Here is a 19,033-nt window from a genome sequence, read left to right as displayed (position 1 = left end):
ACAAATTGCTGCTCTCATGGACATGGGAGCTATTCAAAGAGTACCACAGCAAGAACAGGGGCAAGGATTTTACTCAAGACTTTTCTTAGTACCCAGAAAGGACAAAGTCTGGAGACCAATACTGGACCTGTCAATCCTAAATACTTTCCTGGATGTTCCAAAATTCAAAATGTTAACACTACAGTAGCTTCTATCCATGTTGGGCAAGAAGGCTTGGTTAGTTACTTTGGACCTCAAGGAGGCATACCCGCATGTCCCAATCAGATAAACTTGCAGAAGATACCTCAGATTCATAGCAGGCTCAATGCATTACCAATTCTCTGCACTGCCGTTTGGCTTATCTACTGCGCCCAGGGTCTTCACAAAATGCCTGGCACCAGTAATTGCATTTTGCAGACAAAAAATAATTCAAATATATCCCTACTTGGACGACTGCCTTATTCAAGCAGAGAGCAAGGACATTCTACTAAAGCAGCTGGCGTTTGTAAAAAGATTACTAATTTGCCTAGGGTACACAGTAAACAAAAATAAATCAAAACTAGTGCCCTCACAAGAGATAATATTCCTGGGTGCAAGCTTAAATACAACTGCCCAGATGGCTTATCTCACGCCAGACAAACAAAGGCAACTGACTCAATACTTTCAACTGATGTCAACAAAGACCCAGCCCCCTGCAAGAAAAATTCTGCAGGCCCTGGGCTTCATGGCATCCTGCATTCTACTAATTCCATATGCAAGACTGCATATGAGGAAACTACAGTGGTACCTAAAAAGTGTTTGGACTCAACATTGTCACAGCCTGGAGACAATCATAACCTTAATTCCTTGCCTACAACAGGAGTTTCGATGGTGGTCCCAGGCCTGTCACCACAACAAGGGACAGCCTTTCGCCTTACCCACAGCCAGGCAGACAATAACAACGGATGCATCGGATTATGCCTGGGGGGCACATATGGCAGGGAAATGTATTCAGGGCACGTGGCCCAAGGAACAAATGCATCTTCACATCAATCAGAAAGAGATGCTAGCAGTACAGAATGCTCTGACAGCTTTCAGGGACCTACTACATCCAGGACAACTACTAATAAAGACGGACAATACCACAGTTATGTGGTACATAAACAAGCAAGGGGGCACACATTCCTACCCCCTATGCAGGCAAACCATGACCTTGTGGAACACAGCACTAACCTATCAGGTACATCTGCAGGCACAATTCCTGCCAGGAACAAAAATCTAATGGAAATCTAATGGAGCCTCACGAATGGAAACTAAATCCACAGGTGGTCAGCATGATAACAAGGAAATGGGGACGCCCAGACATAGATCTTTTTGCCTCCCCTCACAATTGCCAACTACAGAAATTCTGCACAGGAACTTATTACCCTCAAGCATGGAAAGTGGATGCTCTATCATTCAGCTGGAAAGCAATGACAGTCTATGCCTTCCCACCAGTGCCTCTTCTTACCAAGGTGCTTCTAAAAGTCAGACAAGAAAGGCCAAAAATGATCCTGATTGCCCCAGACTGGCCACACCAGCACTGGTACCCAATCCTAAAAAACTTGTCTCAGGGCCCAGCTTGGCCTTTACCTCAAATTCCTCATCTTCTGACTCAACAAAACAATCAGATTCTGCACAGTCAGCTCAGAACCTTAAATTTGGCAGCATGGCAAATAATGTAGCCACTCAGACTGCACCTCTCTCTAAAGCCGTTATGGATGTCATTTTAGAAGCCAGGAGGCCCAGCACTAGGAAATCTTATGCAGAAAAATGGAAGAGATTCTGTGCTTAGAACCAGGCACAAGGGCTCGACCCACTTGTTCCAAATATACCTCAGATTTTACAATACCTGACTGAGATGCTGGACAAAGGCCTATCTTTCTCATCAATTAAAATCCATGCCTCTGCCATTTCAGGTCATTACAATACGGATCCTCCTATTTTTTCACATCCTCTACTAAGACAGCACCTCAGAGGGTCAAAACACATAAGATCCCCAAGGAGAGCACCAGTACCAACTTGGGATCTCAATTTTGTTTTAGAAAAACTCACACTGCCTCCTTTTGAACCAGCCAGCACAGCTGATATAAAATTCTTATCATGGAAAACTGCTTTGCTCCTAGCAATAACTTCAGCAGGAAGAGTCTCAGAGTTACAGGCATTAATGGCTGTGTAATCTTTCATCATTTTTCACCAGGACAGGGTTTCTGTAAGGACAAACCCAACATTCATGCCAAAAGTAGTTTCCAATGTGGCCTTGAACCAAACCATTCATTTACCAACCTTCTACCCAAATCCTCAGAATAAAGGGGAGAGACTTCTGCACGCTTTGGGTATACACAGATAGCTACGATTCTACTTAGACAAAACAAAAACCTTCAGAAAAACTGAGCAACTGTTTGTAGCCTATGCTGCAGGATCACAAGGAAAACCTATCACAAAGCAGACAATTTCAAAATGGATAGGACACTGCATCTGCTTCTGTTATGCTCAACATGGCAAATCAGTGCCTAAGGTCATTAGGCCACATTCTGCCAGAGCAACAGCCACTTCAGCAACCTTTCTCAGAGGAGTACCAACCAAAGACATTTTAGAAGCTGCAACCTGGAGCTCAGTGCACACTTTCACCAAGCACTACCACTTGCCTCTCTACTCTAAATCCAGAGCAGGCTTTGCCACTGCAGTCCTGCAGTGCCTGGTAGCCTCTCCAAATCCAATCTAGACCCTGCCGCCCAACCTCAGCTTTGGGATTCTACCCAAGTGTAATGACTGCAACAGTGAAACACGGTGAACATAGTACAGTTGTGTACCTACCATAAATGTAGATGTTCAAGTGTATTCACTGTTGCAGTCCAGGTTACCCACCCACCAACACCCTTTACTTTGCTGGGACTTCTCTGTACTTCTCATCTCTATACACCCAATGTGGTGTATTTGCTTGTAGATGAAGGAAATGTTTATTTTAGTACATGCATGCTTTTTGGCATAATTTTATTTTTCCAGCCTTCCTATCTGGGGGCACCTGACATCTGGGGCAAGAAAAACTGAAGAAAATGGCGTCGATTGCATCTTTTATACCCCTAGCGCACTGACGTCAGGGAAGAGGCGACAGCAACAGATGCCGGACCAAGACTCTGGAATTCGGGCCGACTGCGGGTAGCCTGCCGGCAGATAGCCCAAGTGTAATGACTGCAACAGTGAATACACTCGAACATCTACATTTATGGTAGGTACACAACTGTACTTTTTCAGGTCCAAAGACAAGATACAAAATGCCAAATCTCTGAGAGAGTTCCCAGATTAATAGCAAAACATTACTGCTGGTTCATCTGGATGACATCACTATTTGTCACCTGCCTCCAGTTCCCAGTCTAAACAGATACCAACAGAATTTAACATTTCTGTGTGAAAAATACTTATCTCTCAGAAGTTTGCCTAGAAATGGAAGTTGTAAAACAATTAACATTTGGAACCTAGTAATTATTTCTGTCTCCAGACAATAGGGAAACATCTAGCGTTAGACATTGTGTCTTGCTTGCTGCACTGAAACTAACTTTTTATAGCACAGTGTAAAACACTTTAACTTATTTTCCTGAAGTTTTGCGGTAAAATCACATTGGAAATATTCAAAACATTGCTATTATGGTCATTTAATGCGACATCAGGGTCTGAAGTAATGGAAGATGTGAATTCAGTAGAAGGAGCTTGGAGAGAATATACATATTATTCCCCTAGGTACAAAAACTGGGAAAGTCTAGACAGAAATGATGTTTCACAAGAACATATGTATTTAATTGAAAGTTTTGATATGACTCCAATAACATGTCGGATCACATGACAATAATAGCTAAAATGAAAATGCAGATAATGAAATAAAAATGAGACACTGGCACGTCCCCACATACCTGTCAAACAGAGAGGAATTTAAGGATGGGTAGTGGAAATTTTTGGGGAGTTATTTAGGAAGATATCAATTTTCTTTATAAAATTTAACTAGTAAGTGGGGTAAAGTGAAAGTGGGCTTTAAAAATAGGGTAGAAATAAAAGTAAAAGAGATATGGTTAAGAAGTGACAAGAATTATTTAGAGGGACTGAGAAGGGTTAAAGTGTTGCAGAATATGGGGAATCTCACAGAACGTGAAGAGGTGCAACTGCAGAGTACCAAAAAGAAAATAATGGACTACTTCTATAATATGCATGAGTTTAGAAGTTTGCTGTTAAGCAACTGTTTTTCTTACTCCAGAGCACAAGAGCTTTTAGCACAATGTATCAGGCAGCAGAAATTAGAAAAAGGTTGTTGCCAAGCTTAGGGAGCCTATAACAAGGAAAATAATCAGAGATCCTGTAGAGGTATTGGACATAATTCTTAATTTTTATGAAAATTTGTAAAAACCATAGAAATGTGGAAATCGAGAAAAAGTACAAATGGAAATGTTTATGGAAGAATTAAATATGCCAAGATTAAAGGTAGACGAGGCTCAACAACTAACAGTTAGGATAGGAGATGATATAAAAATATAGCCATCTACATGAAAGTCTCCAGGAAGAGGCGGTTTGGAAGCAAAGAGAAAAGAAACTGATAAAGATACGGAAGGTTTTTTAACCGTATTTTAAAAGGAGGAAAAGCACCGACATCCTGAAAGAAAGCTGTGGTGGCTGTAATACCTAAAGACGGTAAGGACCCATCAGACCTAGCTTTGTATAGGCCTATTTCGATTCTAAACCATGGTTATAAAGTGTTTGACTATAATGGCTGAAGGAATGGCAAAGGTGATGCCAAAATTGATAGATATGGATCAGGGTGTTTTTTGGAGGGGAAGCAAACATTTGCCAACATTAATAGAACAATGATGATCCAGAGGGAAGCAAAATATAAGAAAATACCACTGTAGATGGTGAATTTTGATGCAGAGAAAGCTAGGATTTAATGAGTAAGGCAATGCCAGCTTTTGCATTCCTTGATAAAATAATAATGTTGATCAGGAGGATTTATGAAGGATCAGAGGTGAAAATTAAAATGAGGGGGTTCCTCTTTGATAAGTTCTGTTCAAGCAGAGGAACCAGGCAGGGGTGTCCTCTTCCCCTTTGTTGTTTGCGTTATATTTTGAACGGTTGGCAAAGAAAACAAGGGACTCAGAAATTCAAGGATATAATTGGTATGGTAATCAACAAAGTTGGTTTTATTTGCAGATATTATTTTGTACCTGCTAAACCAGAAAAGGACATTTTAGTGTTTTGGAACATTCTGAGTCAGTTTCATATCTTTTCAGGTTACAAAATGAATGAAGCTAAAACAAAGGCAATAGCTGTCAAGTGTATACCTACACATGACTTGGTTCAGCAATATCCTTACTTATGGGGACGTAGTAAAGCGAAGTACTTAGGAGTATGGTTTAAACAGGATTCTCTTATGGAAGCTAAGGATATGTGGGTAGAGACTAAACAAAAGCTAATAAAAAAACTGATAAATTGGAAGCTCTGTTTTATAGATAGCAAGATATAAGCAGTAAGAATATTTTTAGTTCCTTTAGTTTTATACACAGGTCAGGCATATTTTTATCAACCAGGAGAGAACTTGTGGTAGCAGTTAATAAAGATTTTATCTGCGAGAGGAAGAGGGCAAGAGTCAAGTAGGATAAGTTGATTCTTCACTAGAACAAGGTGGTTTTAGATTGCCTGATTTGAAGGGATATTTCAGAGCAACAAAGTTAAGACTCTTATATCTAGCTATAATAAGCTATAATTCAAAGTGGAAAGGGATGATGATGAAATGGGGAAGCTCTGAAATAAGGAGAGAGTGGAATTTTGGAGGCAGATTCTTTAGGAGTATAACCATACAGAATATTATATTCATAGTGTAATGTAGCAGAAAGTATTCTAAGAACTAAGCCAACAGTGCAGTAGAGAAAGGAGATTGCGCCTATAGGGATGGCTGCAATAAGGGTAAGAGTGAATAGGCAAGAGGGTTCTGGAATTTACTGGAGAAAACTGGCAAAGGAGCCAACCTATTGGGAGCAAATGATTAGAGAGGGAAAGGTAGTACGATGGGAAGAGGCCAAGAATTGCCTTCCCTATCAAGTATAGGCAAATAGGAATAGGGGATCCAAAGTGAAAGACCAGCACTGGTAGAGTTTTTAGTTGAATCTGAAATCAAAGCTGCTGTTAGGGATAATTAGTAGGATATTATAAAATATTGAATAATAAGTACAAGAATCAATCAGATGAGCTTAGAAAGAATAGGGAAGAGAGATTGGATAAGCAACTCGCAAAAAACAATGGGAGGATATGTATATGACTCCCAAATATGTAACAAAGTCTAGAGGATTTTGGATCTTTGCTTGAATTGTTTGCATAAGTATTTGTATACTATAAGCAGAGTCCAAAGAATTTTTCCTGCGGTAGATTGCAAACCTTGGAGGTGTGATGGGGAATTGAGGAATTTGGAACATACTTTTTCAAAGTGTAATGAGTTGGCAGACTTTAAAAATTTCCTGCAGTCTACTATGTAAGGAAATACTGGGTGAGACAATTGAAGTAACTAAGGAAATTATTTTTTGAGCTGCGATGCAGAATCGGAATTTCCTAGACATAGTAAGACCTTGCTGAGTTTAGTTCTGATGTCTGCCAAAAAAGCAATTACTAAAAAAAATGGAAGTCAAAGTCTAAACGGACTGTACTAGAAGTAGTGAATATTGTAACAGAGATAAAAAAACTGGAAGTGTGATCTCTAGAAAAGGGTAGGAGCAAATTACATAGAACAATGAGAATTATGAGAACAATACTTGCAGAATAATGTTTGGGAGAAGGAATGACATTTAAGGGAAGGCAGGAATTGAACAAGCTATGTATAGTTTGACTGGCAATGACTGTATAGAAGATAAGTGATGTATAATGTTTACATTTGAAAATATGTCAATATGGTTTGTTTTCTTTTATACAAATGTATTATTCCCTATGTCATAAGTGGTAATTTTAATAAAGATATTTCTTGTTTAAAAAAATATTGATCTTCCAGGAAAAATTTTCTGAAGACAGCTGGATATAGCAGCTTGAATCTCACAACTGCTTCTCGGCGTTTCCTGATTATTTGGAATAAATTAGTTTCTCTTCTGCCTGGTATAAAGTGAAAAATCATTTTACACTAACATACTACTGTCTCTAACTTAATACTTAGCTGTTTTGCTACAGTTTTGTAAGTATCATCTCTTTCGGCTGGTAGTTTTGCATCTTTACAGGTAAAGGTCTTTGCTGCTTTGTTGTGGCAATATTGGGAGCATGCACACTGCATGCCCTTAAAGTTATCATATCCTGCTGTGAGATACCAGTCCAATTGCTTATTTTTGCTTTCATAAAGTTAATAGTCTGTTTCTTCTAGTTTCTCTGGTGCAGCAGAAAATCTGAGATTTTCCATACATGCTGTCCTCTAATTCTAACATTCTTTTGAAACATCTCTTCTTGAGCAGTCTTATAATCAACCTGCCTTGTCTTTATTTGATCTCTGGTTTTTGCAGTTTTGTCAGGTCATCTTCCAATTTTTTTCCAGCCTTTTGTTATTTGAGTTGATTATACTCTTTCAGTATTCCGTTTGTTGTAGTCAGCTCTGAGGTCATTTGATTTTTTTTTTCCTTTAGATTACTGGAAGCCATGTCTTGCACTAAAGCTTGAGCTTGAACTCTCAGTTCATGTTTTGTCTTCACCTTTTATAGATGATTTTCTTTCAGGCTCTCTTAATTTCCTCTTTGCAGGCATCAAGGCAGTGTGTACTTACTAGCCAGTAACTGAATTTCAGTCAAGTTGATGATATCTCATAGTTTCTGTTTTCTCACTGGGAGAGCTGAAGTTAAGCTGTTCCTCAGTGTGCAGCCATCTTGGAAGTCATATTCTACATGTACTTTGTTCTTGTTTCCTTATTTTTTTTAACCATGTTACCCATGCAAAATGTTCTCCAGCACAGTGAAAGTTACTTTATTATCAAAACAATGTTAAGTAAATTGTACATTGGTGTGCATGTTTTAGTGCAATGTGACTGACGTGAATTGACATAAGAATGGTCAGATTCACTCAAGTGTAGCTATGTTAAGCAGTATTTTGTTTATGTGGTTGATGTTGGAGTCTGCTTTCTCTTTCTGAGCTGTGAATCAAAATTACGAAAGAAAAAAAATTAGCAAAAGACAGAACCGTGTGGAATGGGGGTAAGTCCTCCACATGCAAGGGACTATGTCCCCTGCACCCCCTTAATAATTCACTTCTGCGATTGCACCATCATTTTGATTCAGTCCTGTCAATAAACCAGTAACCATGAGTCACACCTCTGAGTAATTTCTCACTTTTTGTTATCTGTATTGTAATTTTTTTTCCCGTTGCACACAGAAACCAAAGTGCTTGAAATGAAAAAAGACATTGAAGATGCAGTCCCTGAACCAGATGGTGAGCCAGATCCAGAAACTGAATCCGAGAATCCTGACCTTTCAGCTCTTATTTATAAGATTCCAAAGGAACCAGAAAAGTGAGTCTTGGTGGAGAAACAAAATGTTTGTGTACTCCTGATTTTTTCCACTGTTTGCATTCTTTACAGATCTGTGGTCCAAAACAAATAGCATAAGCCTAATACAGGAAGGAAAATAGAGCTGGATTTCTCATTGTATGTATGGGATTGGTAAAAAAAAAAGACCACACTGAGTGTGAAGCTTGCATTGCAGGGTTTTGTTGATGTGCCTCAGTGTGTGACGTAACAGTGTTAAGCCATTTTCATTGTCTTGCATGAAATAGGAATGGTGCTTCTGTAGCTTTTGAAAGTACAGAACATCAAAAATACTAATGTGCACCATGTGAGGTAGGATGGTGTCTGTACTTCTGTGTGTAGGGGGGGGTTATACTTGAGGCTGATGATTGGAGATTGATTCACTGTATTAAAAATTGAGTTGTGGTGCTTACTGTGCAAAACCATCTAAAGAGTAGACTTTACAGCTCCATCAACCCTGAGATCGTCATAGAGAGGTGGTTGTACTGGGTACAGCTCCATCATCCTTGATGTCAAACCATAGAGAGGTGATTGTGAAAGTCTGCTGTCATACTTTAAGAGGAATGTAGTAGAGCTAAACTTTATTTTGCTACATTTTTTTCAGCCACTGTTTCAGTATGTGGTTTCTGGACCTGGCTTCTACATTTTCCTGTCCTTGTCTACCATAGTGAGAATTCTTGGATGACATTCACTGGTCCGGTTTGTCTTTTGTCTTGTGTTAAATTTGTGCATAACTGTTTTACTCTGTTAAAATATTTTGCAAACTTGCTGTGTAGTAAAAATGTGGAGTTTTTGAGGTTTTAGAGTATAAGTGTATGTTGATCAGCAACAAATCCACCATGAGCTGCACTGGTCACAGACATAGCTTGGCAGATAATGCCCACTTCTAGTATAAAATTTGAAGTGAAAATGAATGAGAAAGTAGTGGCATTACAGCTGGAGAAGTTCTTGGCCAGTCTTTTCCTCTTTGGGGGTTTGTGTTTTGATTTAATTTAGAATCACAGCACACATATGGCCCACATGACCTCATGAAGGTAACATATCTCCTATCCAGCATAGACTACCTTCACCTTCTTCCTCTTGATACGAGGCAGCTTTTGTCTGCAATATAATGGATATGTGAACAGTTAGATGTGAATGAGCAGCCTTTATCTGTATGCCTACTTTCCTGTGTGAACTTTGTATATTACGTGTTTTTCTACCCTGATTTAAACCATGCAGGTTATCTGTGGTGGTTTCTCAGTTGGCAATCCTTATTGCTTGTTCTTTTTGGCATTTATATGTACTGTCTTGGAGGGCAGTACCATTAAACAATAGCTGTGTTTTTATTTCTCTACAAATTTTACCCATCTCTAATTTTCACTTGTTCTTTACAGAGAAGCCTTCTGTGTGACGCTTTGTTTGTATGTCAATCAGATAGGCCGTCTGTAGCCTGAGGATGAATCCAGAGAAGACTTTTTTTTTTTTTTTTTTTTTTTTTTTTGCTTTTAAAAGAATATTTAAACTAATAACTATTTACATAGGCCCACAGCTGATCAGTACATTAAGGTTATACATTTCAACAACAATTAATATTTTTCAAGCAAGTCTTTAAGCCAAGATTTATATGAATGTGTGATATTAGAAGTTCTTATCTTTGCAGTATGCAGTTCACTACTGCAAACAATTTTTACATACTAATAAAGTTAACACTAGAGAAGGTAACATTACTTTTCCAATTTTTAGTAATTACTTTTCTGGCTATAGCAAGAATAGACCAAAGAAGAGGCACTTGGGTTTTTGGAATTATCTCAGGAATCGGAGCATTAAATAAATAAAACTAAAGATCTAAAAATATTACATCTATCTGATCATAGAGCTTGAATGAAGTTATTAATTTCTTTCCAAAAAGGGATGACTTTTAGACACATATGGTATATGATTGCAATCAGTTATTTCAGAATCATATCTCCGGCATTTAATTGTAAGTACTTGTAATTTTGTTAGGAGTGACAAAAGCTTTGTCTAAGAATTTCCAATTGAAAATTTTTCAATATAATAATGTGGTTTTATCTGTAGATTTTAAAATTATTTTCTTGAATTCTTCAGATTCTTCAGAGAAGTCTTCATTATTCATTTTTGAGTAATATTTCCAATAGGAATTGTCTAAATATGTGAAATCTAACTTAAGAATTTTGTAAATTTGTGACAAATATGATTTTTTTTTTCTTTGAATTATTATTGGTATTTATTAAGAATTGCAAAAATTTGGGGAACAATTTCTTACCCAATGTCTTATTTCTCTGTTCTTGAAGCCTCTAAATATTTGTAACCACTGTAAGTCTTGACTGGACCTTAAATTTTCAACAGTATATATAGCAGTACCATTTAAGAATTGTTGCCAATAAATTAAGATGGCCTTCTATTCACATGTTGCAGTATTCATCACATGAGGATTTACTCCTCTTGCTGCTCGAACATCTGGCCAGTATACAAAAGTTTTCAGTCACTGTATGGTGCGTGGAACGTCTGACTTGGCTAGTGAAATGTGGGTCATAAAAGTGACATCTGTACGCACCAGCCCTCAGAACGTCTCAGCCATCAGTCGAATGTCAGGTGTTTCTGCCATCCTGGCCGTCGGATCTTGAAAGGAATCAAGTAAGTGCCCCGTTGGGGAACCTTTTCAGTCATTTTCTTTATTTTAATGCCTGTTCATGTCATCTAGAAAGGGTAAGTATAAATGCGGCCGTCGGATACCCCACAAGGATGCCCGCGATAAATGTCTTTTTTGTTTAGGTCGGTCGCATGACTACAAGGCCTGCTCTATTTGCCAGGCGTTTGTGCCCAAGACCTTGTGCAGCCATCTGCATGTGCTCAACCTTTATTTGGAAAGTCAGTGTTTAAAACAAATATCCTTAGGTATGGAGGGTTCTGCCAATGTACCTGCCGAACCGCCGAAAAAGAAAGCCAAGACTATCAGGTCTACCACTACTGCTGCGTCTCTCTTGCGTCCAACTCTCAGCCTGCAGCCGATGTTGGCCTGATGGAGGATTTGAGCTCCACTGCCTTGGATATAGTGGGTACCTTCACGGAAGCTGCACAATCCTGCGTGGAGGGCACATCCATAGAGGCTTTTCCAATGTCAGTTTCTGACACCAGGGTGGGGGACCCAAGATTTCGGTAGGTCTGTTGGATCCCACCAGTTCCGTACAGTCACCCGATTCCAGACCTTCCTCCCTTCAGATGCCCGCCAGGCCTCTCAAAAGGAAGGAAAAATGGAAACACATTTCACCTACTCCTGAAAGCATGCGTGAATGGCAGGCCTTCAGCCAAAGTTTGTTTAATGCTTATATGGCCTTACGGCCTACCACTACCATCCTTCTCCTATTCTGAGCCCAAGGCCTCAAGCATCAGACCCCTGTATGATGGAAGAGGAGGAATTTTCTGATTCTTCATCTGAAGAATCATTCTCCTATACCTCTCAGCTTTCTTCTCCCTTGTGATATGGCTCCCCCAGAGGAAGAATCCATTGACCCTGACTCCCCAGTTGAAGATTTGACCTTTGGGGAAACCATTACTAAGATGAAGGAACATTTTAAGTGGGATCATCTGAAATGACTGAGGTTCAAAAAAGGTATTATGATCTCATTCAGATGGATTCCCCGACTCCTACTGCTGTTCCTCCAATTCTGCCTGCCTTCCTGGATGCCTTCTCTTCAGCATCCTTGAACCCTGACTCACAGTCCCCTGCTACATGCAGACCTGATAGATTTTATAAAGTCCCTGAAACTGCTAAGTTTCTTGTTAAGTGTCCTCCAGCAGACCCTGCAACAATTTCCATCTCCACAGGTAAGGTCTCTAAACTATTACCTACCACCACCATTCTCCTTGCTGACAAAGACAGCAAAACCATGGAATGCCTGGTTAAGAAAATGTACACCTCTGCTACTCTGGCCTTTAGAGCTGCTAACTACCAGACACACATGGCTAAATATGCCTGATCCCTTCTGGAGAACGCCTCTAAGGAATTGTATGATTCGCCAGATTTTGCTGCCAAAGCTTCACCGTCTTCCCTTCTTGCTCTCACCTTCCAGGTTAGCAGGCACTCTATAACGTGCAGTTATGATGCTGCTGAGGCCTCAGCCAGGTCAGCAGCATCAGCATCTGATTTGAGAAGGTATTCCTGGCTACGCCTCCAGCCTCTACCAGATGACTTTAGAGCAAAGTTAGTCGTTGCCCCTTTGGACAGTACAGCTTTGTTTGGTACAAACGTGGCTGATTTGTTTAAGTCACTACAGCAAAAGGGGAAAGAATTGCAGGATTTAAAACACCTGCTAGTCTCTCCTATTCCAAAATTGTAAAGAAATTACCCAGCAAAAACTCAGTTCATCAGAGAGCACTCTCGTCCTGCTGCTCCTACAAGGCCCAGAAAAACAACCAGGAAGCAACCCACTCCTGCCAGAGCCTCCCCCTCCTCTAGCCAAAGGCCACCCTTTCAAGACAGGGCAGGTAGTATCTGACTACCTGCCAACCTTAAAACCCCTACCCCCTCCCTCTCACCCTATCTTGGTGCATCTCTCATAATGTCTTCCTATGTGGACATCCATCACCTAATGGGCCCTTTCAGTTATACAAAACTGGTATTTTATGACCTGGCTTAAGACCGCAAAGCGAAGGGGTATCCCACAACCTCCAAAACAACAGCTGCACCTATTGTAGCCAGTACTAGAAACCTTGCTGGCTCAAGGCACCATCTAAACAGTGCCACTGGCCGCAAAAGGGAGAGGTTGAAAATCCGGGATTTTCCAAGTCCCAAGAAAAGATGGCCCTTGGAAACCAATTCTGGACCGCCATCTACTTGACCTCTTCCTTCAGGTTCCTACTTTCTGGATGTTGAACTTACCAAATTTTTCCACTTCTGCTTCCCCAAGAGTTCATGGCCACCCTCGATATAAAGGTTGCCTACCTTCACATTCCCATAAGACCCAGTTTCAAGAAGTATTTGAGATTCTCTGTGGGCCCCTCTCACTTTCAGTTCTGTGCCTTGCCTTTGGACTTTCCACTGCACCCAGAGTAGTCACCAGATGTCTGGCTCCAGTTATTGCCTTTTGCAGGCAACAGGATTCCAGATATTCCCATCTGGACGACCTGCTGGTACAGGTAGACTGCAAGGAGACCCTTTTGCAACACATACTACTTACCATTGCCCTCCTACAGTCCCTGGGATTTCAGATCAACTTCCCAAAATCCCACCTGCAACCTTCACAAGACAATTGTGTTCTTGGGGTGCAGGATGCACACAGACATGATGAAAGCCTGCCTCCCCACAAAAGGTGGAAAGCTTGACAGAACACCTACTTCTGGTCCTCCAGACAAAGAATTGACAGCATGGCAGTACCTCAGGCTCCTGCAGCCACTGTCCCCATGTTACCATTAGCAAGACTCCATATGAGAAAGTTGCAATGGTATCTAAGGTCAGTCTGGACCCAGCACTCCCACCCGTTGGAGTACAGGGTTCCCTCTCCAGCCCTGCCTCAAACTAGAAATTCAGTGGTGGTTGAAGCAAGTGAACCTCAGTCCAGGTCTTCCCCTCCAACCACCCCGACCCAAACAAATCATGCACACAGATGCCTCAGACTTGGGCTGGGGAGCAACTCTGGGCCATCTGAAAGTGCAGGGGCTGTGGCCAGAGCCACACAAAAAAGAACACATCAATGTCTGATAAATGAGAGCAATTCTCCAGGCCCTACGAGCCTTCCAATCCAGTGTACAACAAGAACCACTAAAAATCTTTACAGACAATACCACAGTGCTGTGGTATCTCAACAAATGGGGGGGGGGACCAAATCTTACTTGCTTTGCAGATTAGCTGCCCTAGTATGGGAACTGGCCACCTCCCAGGGAATTACCATGCAGGTGGTTTACATTTCTTCACAACAGGACTCCCAGGCAGACTCCCTCAGCAGATCCATAACAAACAACCACGAATGGATGCTGCAGAAGGATGTCTTCCTGGACCTGGTCCACTGGTGGGGTACACCTCAAGTAGACTTGTTCGCCTCCTCCATAAAAAGGCAACTTCCTTCCTTCTCCACCAGGCTCCCACACCCTCAGGTGATGGCAGTAGATGCCTTCTCAATCTCTTGGAAGGAGATGTTTCTCTATGCATTTCCCTCTTCCCACTTGTACAGAATATCCTATTGAAGATCCAGCAGGGCAGACCAAAAATCTTGTTGATGGCCCCCTATTGGCCAAGACAGCATTGTTCCCCCCTACTTCTACAACTATCCAAGGGCAATCACCAGATGTTACCGTTCAAAGTGGACCTTTTCACACAGCACAAGGGATCCCAAATACACCCACAGTGGCAGTTGCTGCACCTCACCCTGTGGCTGATGGGATTTTGATCCCTTTCAGACACCTTTACAATGAGGACATGCTCACTGTCCTGCAGGAGTCCAGGAAACCAAATACGAGAAAATCTTACCTATCAAAGTGGAAGAGATTTTCTGTATGGTGTCTCACAAGACAGTTGGACCCGCTTGCAAGCTAGACCCCTCTAGTACTGTCTTACCTGTGTGAACTACTGCAGACAAAATTGGCCAACTCATCCATTAAATCCCACTTGTCTGCCATTTCAGCATGCCTTCCTCTGGATCCCCCCTAGCTTCCAGACTACCAGTTACGTTATTCCTTAAAGGGCTCCTTCACTTGAGACCCCCCCCAGGGAGCCATCTACACCCTTATGGGACCTCAACTATGTTTTGGAAAAGCTTACGCTTCCTCCATTTAAGCCAGCACACAAAGCTTCCCTTAAAACACTGTACATGGAAAACTGTAGTACTCGTGGCCTTGACCTCAGCCAGAAGAGTGTCAGAGCTACAATCCCTCATGGCTATTCCACCTTTCCTGGTATTCCACACTGACAGGGTTACTCTTAGAACTAACCCTTCCTTCATGCCCAAGGTGGTGAATAACCTTCCCCTAAATCAAGCCATCCACCTACCAACTTTCTTCCGTAACCCACAGGGAGACAGTGAGAGAGTACTCCATTCCCTAGATGTGCACAGACAACTCAGATTTCATCTGCACAAAGCCAAGTCCATTAGACTGGCTGATCAACTCTGTCTCCTTCCACCCCAGGGCCCTAGGGAAGGCAGTAACCAAACAAACTATTTCAACTTTGATTTCCAAAGCTATCACCTTCTGCTACAAATACCATGAGAAATAACTGCAAAGTACTGTTAAAGCACACTCCACCAGGGCAATAGCCTCCTCAGGAGCCTTCTTCAGCGGTTTGGATACCTCTACCATTCTTGAAGCAGCCACCTGGTCATCAGTGCACACCTTCACCAAACATTACAAGTTAGATCATATTTCCAGAGCCAGGGTGGGTTTTGCCAGGGCTGTCCTTCATGTATTCCTGGAGACTGCCTCTAGACCACCACCCCTTTCTTCACAGTGAGCTTTGGCACTCACCTATATGTGATGAACACTGTAACATGTGAATAGAAGGACGTTGGAAAGTTGTGTAAAATCTTACCATAACCATAAATGTCCTTCTCTTTCATGTTGCAGTACTCCTTCCACTCATTTTATGCTGCATTTTGTTTCTGTATGGCACAGGACTGGCATTTTTCCCTTGCTAGGACTGGTTCCGACTGGGGCTTAAAGTTCTGAGGGCTGGTGCATGCAGACATCACTTTTATGGCCCACGTTCCACTAGCCACATCAGATGTCCCACGCACCATACAGTGACTGAAAACTTTTGTATACTGGCTGGACATTCAGGTAGCAAGAGAGGAAAACCCATATGTGATGAATACTGCAACATGGAAGAGAAGGACATCTATAGTTATGGTAAGATTTTACACGACTTTTCTTTACTTTGTGTTGTTTCAGTACTAGCATTTTGCTGAAGATGTTCTTCATGTTTCACTGTTGCAGACATTACATTTGGGTAATCCTGCTGGCAGGTTGCCCTCAGTCGGCCTGAATTCCAAAGTCCTGGGTCCTGCGTCGGCTGCTGTCGCCCCTTCCCTGACATCAGGTCGTCAGGAGTATAAAAGATGTGGCCGACGCCATTTTCTTTAGTCTTTCTTGCCACGCGGTGCTGGAAGCAGAAGCAAGTTCGCAAGTGCCGGTCGGCCGACTCCTGAGATTTACGTGTTCGAGTTTCAGATCCAAAGTCTTCAGTAAAGCCAAGTACCCCGTTGGGGAAACTTTTTTCTTGCTCCAGACCGATGTCAGAAAAAGTAAATAATTGTATCTCTTGTGGAAAGCAAATACCTCATAAGGACTTTCATTCTTACTGTATTCCTTGCCTAGGGCCTGATCACAACGTTTCTGGTTGTCGGTTTTGTGCTAGATTTAACCAATGCACTATTAAGCGTCGGTATGATTTTGCTTTAAACTATTTTGGATGCCGGTTTAATTATCCAGAAATGTTGTTGGATAGCCATCCGACTACAGGAGTTCACAAAAAACGCAAAGAAAAGGAGAGAGATAGACAACCGAGGCCCTAAACCGACGAAGCTTCTCCTAAGCCACTCGCCGGTTCTCAGTGAGACGCTTTCGCAGCCCCTGACGCCCGCTACTTTAGAGTCGCAGGCCGCTACAGACTCCCACATGGAGTTGGCCATGCCACTGGAAACTCAAGGTATTAGAGCCTCGGATATTATTCCTTCAGATGGGTCTGGAGCCACTGAGCAGGCACCGGCTTCTGAGGGTGTATTCAGACCTAAACATCTTTACATTAAACCAACGTCAGCTTCAAAGGCAAAGGCTAAAACACCTTCTAAAGCAAAGAAACAGACTCAAGAGCCATGTGGACAGGCCTCTATGCCCAAAAAACAGATGCTCAAAATGGCCGAAGACTTAATTACCTTGATCAGGGGTTCCCATCCCCCTCCTGATAAGAGGCCTAGGCAGGAGACTGACTATGAATATTCAGATCAGATTTCTATTTCTTCTGATTCCTCTTCTAATCAGGAATATTCTCTTCCCCCCTGTGAGGATTCTGATGCTGAAGAATCTATACCTTCAGCTTCTCCTCCAGAGGACTATTCTTTTGGGGAAACCTTGCATAACATGAGGGAGCATTTCCACTGTGAGAGCCAAGATTTTTCAGAATCTAAAAAGAGGCTCAGGGATTTCCTTTTACTACCTCAGCACAGGCCACTTGCCATTCCACCTGTGTTAGACATTGTAGATGATGTGTTTTCGGAGTCTAGTCTTACCCCTGACTCCTTACCTCCAGCTCCTGTTAAGCCTGACAGATATTACAGGGTTCCTGACTCTCATAAATTCCTTTTTAAAAAACCTGCTGCAGACCCAGAAACTATTTCACTGAGTCCCAAAGGAGTTAAGGCTTCCACTGCAAAAAACCCTACCCCCTCTGACAGAGATTCTAGGGCACTGGATAGGGAAAAAAAGTTTACATATCTGCTACCTTGGCTATAAGGGCCTTAAACTGTCAGTTTCATATGCTTAAATATCAGCAACATGTCATGGCATTGCTTAAACAGAAAATGTTATTAAACTCTGAATGTGCGGAAAACAAGGAAATGCAGGATTTATTGCATGCAGCTGAACAAGTTGGAAAGCATACTTTGCAATGTGGTTTTGATTCTTTGGAGGCCTCCTGCAGGGCCGCAGTTACGGGTTCTGTAATTATGAGGCATGCTTGGTTAAGGGAACAAAATCTGCCTGATCGTGTCAAAGTTAAATTATTAGATGCACCTTTACAGCATGATACTTTGTTTGGTGTTAAGGCAGAAGATGTGTTAAAGAAAATGGAGGTCAAAGCTAAATCTTTGCAAACTGTCAAAGATTTTTTACAAGTACAGCCACCTAGGTTTAGTAGACACTGGCCTACAAAGAATTGGTCCTTTCCTGTGTCAGACAAACCTCAAAGGGGCAGATACAGATACCCTAGAGGCAGATCCCAGGCGCAAGGTTCATACAGGTCAAAGCAATGGGGTGCTTCCACCTCCAAAGTTGGAGAAGACAAATCACAACCATACAAGAAACAGTCCCAGTGACTTCCCCCTGCCTGCACCAAGCACTTATCTCCTGGCAGCACCGTTAGGGGGAAAATTAGCACTTTTTTCTCAAAATTGGCACATTATAACCCAGGACAAGTGGGTTCTAAATATCGTGTCACAAGGGTACAAGTTCCATTTCCATTCCCTGCCAATGGCAAACGGATGGCCAGATCTGCCAAAAAATCAATGGGCAGAGGCACAAAAACAAGTCTCATCCCTCATGGACATTCAACAAGTACCAGAGCAAGAGCAGAGACAAGGATTTTACTCAAGACTGTTCTTGGTACCCAGAAAGGACAAAGCCTGGAGACCAATACTGGACCTATCTATTCTGAACACATTCCTGGATATACCAAAATTCAAGATGTTGACTTTGCAGCAGCTTCTGCCCATGCTGGGCAAGCACGCTTGGCTTGTGACTCTAGACCTAAAAGAGGCATACCTGCATGTCCCAATCAGACAATTATGCAGAAGATACCTCAGATTC

The 19,033-nt window shown here is 41.8% G+C and overlaps 1 protein-coding gene across 1 annotated transcript in view; it reads left to right on the top strand.

Moving 5' to 3' along the window:
* ZNF653 (zinc finger protein 653) overlaps positions 1-19,033 on the top strand; it is an 845,378-nt gene that overhangs the window by 513,682 nt on the left and 312,663 nt on the right. The window contains exon 5 of the mRNA XM_044084632.1: positions 8,371-8,506. Within this exon, the coding sequence (XP_043940567.1) occupies positions 8,371-8,506 (136 nt within the window). The remainder of the gene's footprint in view (positions 1-8,370; positions 8,507-19,033) is intronic.

The sequence above is a fragment of the Protopterus annectens genome, chromosome 9.part0 (assembly GCF_019279795.1).
Source record: "Protopterus annectens isolate FY-2018-M chromosome 9.part0, PAN1.0, whole genome shotgun sequence".
NCBI lineage: Eukaryota > Metazoa > Chordata > Ceratodontiformes > Protopteridae > Protopterus > Protopterus annectens.
This window is presented reverse-complemented; position numbering and strand designations above follow the sequence as displayed.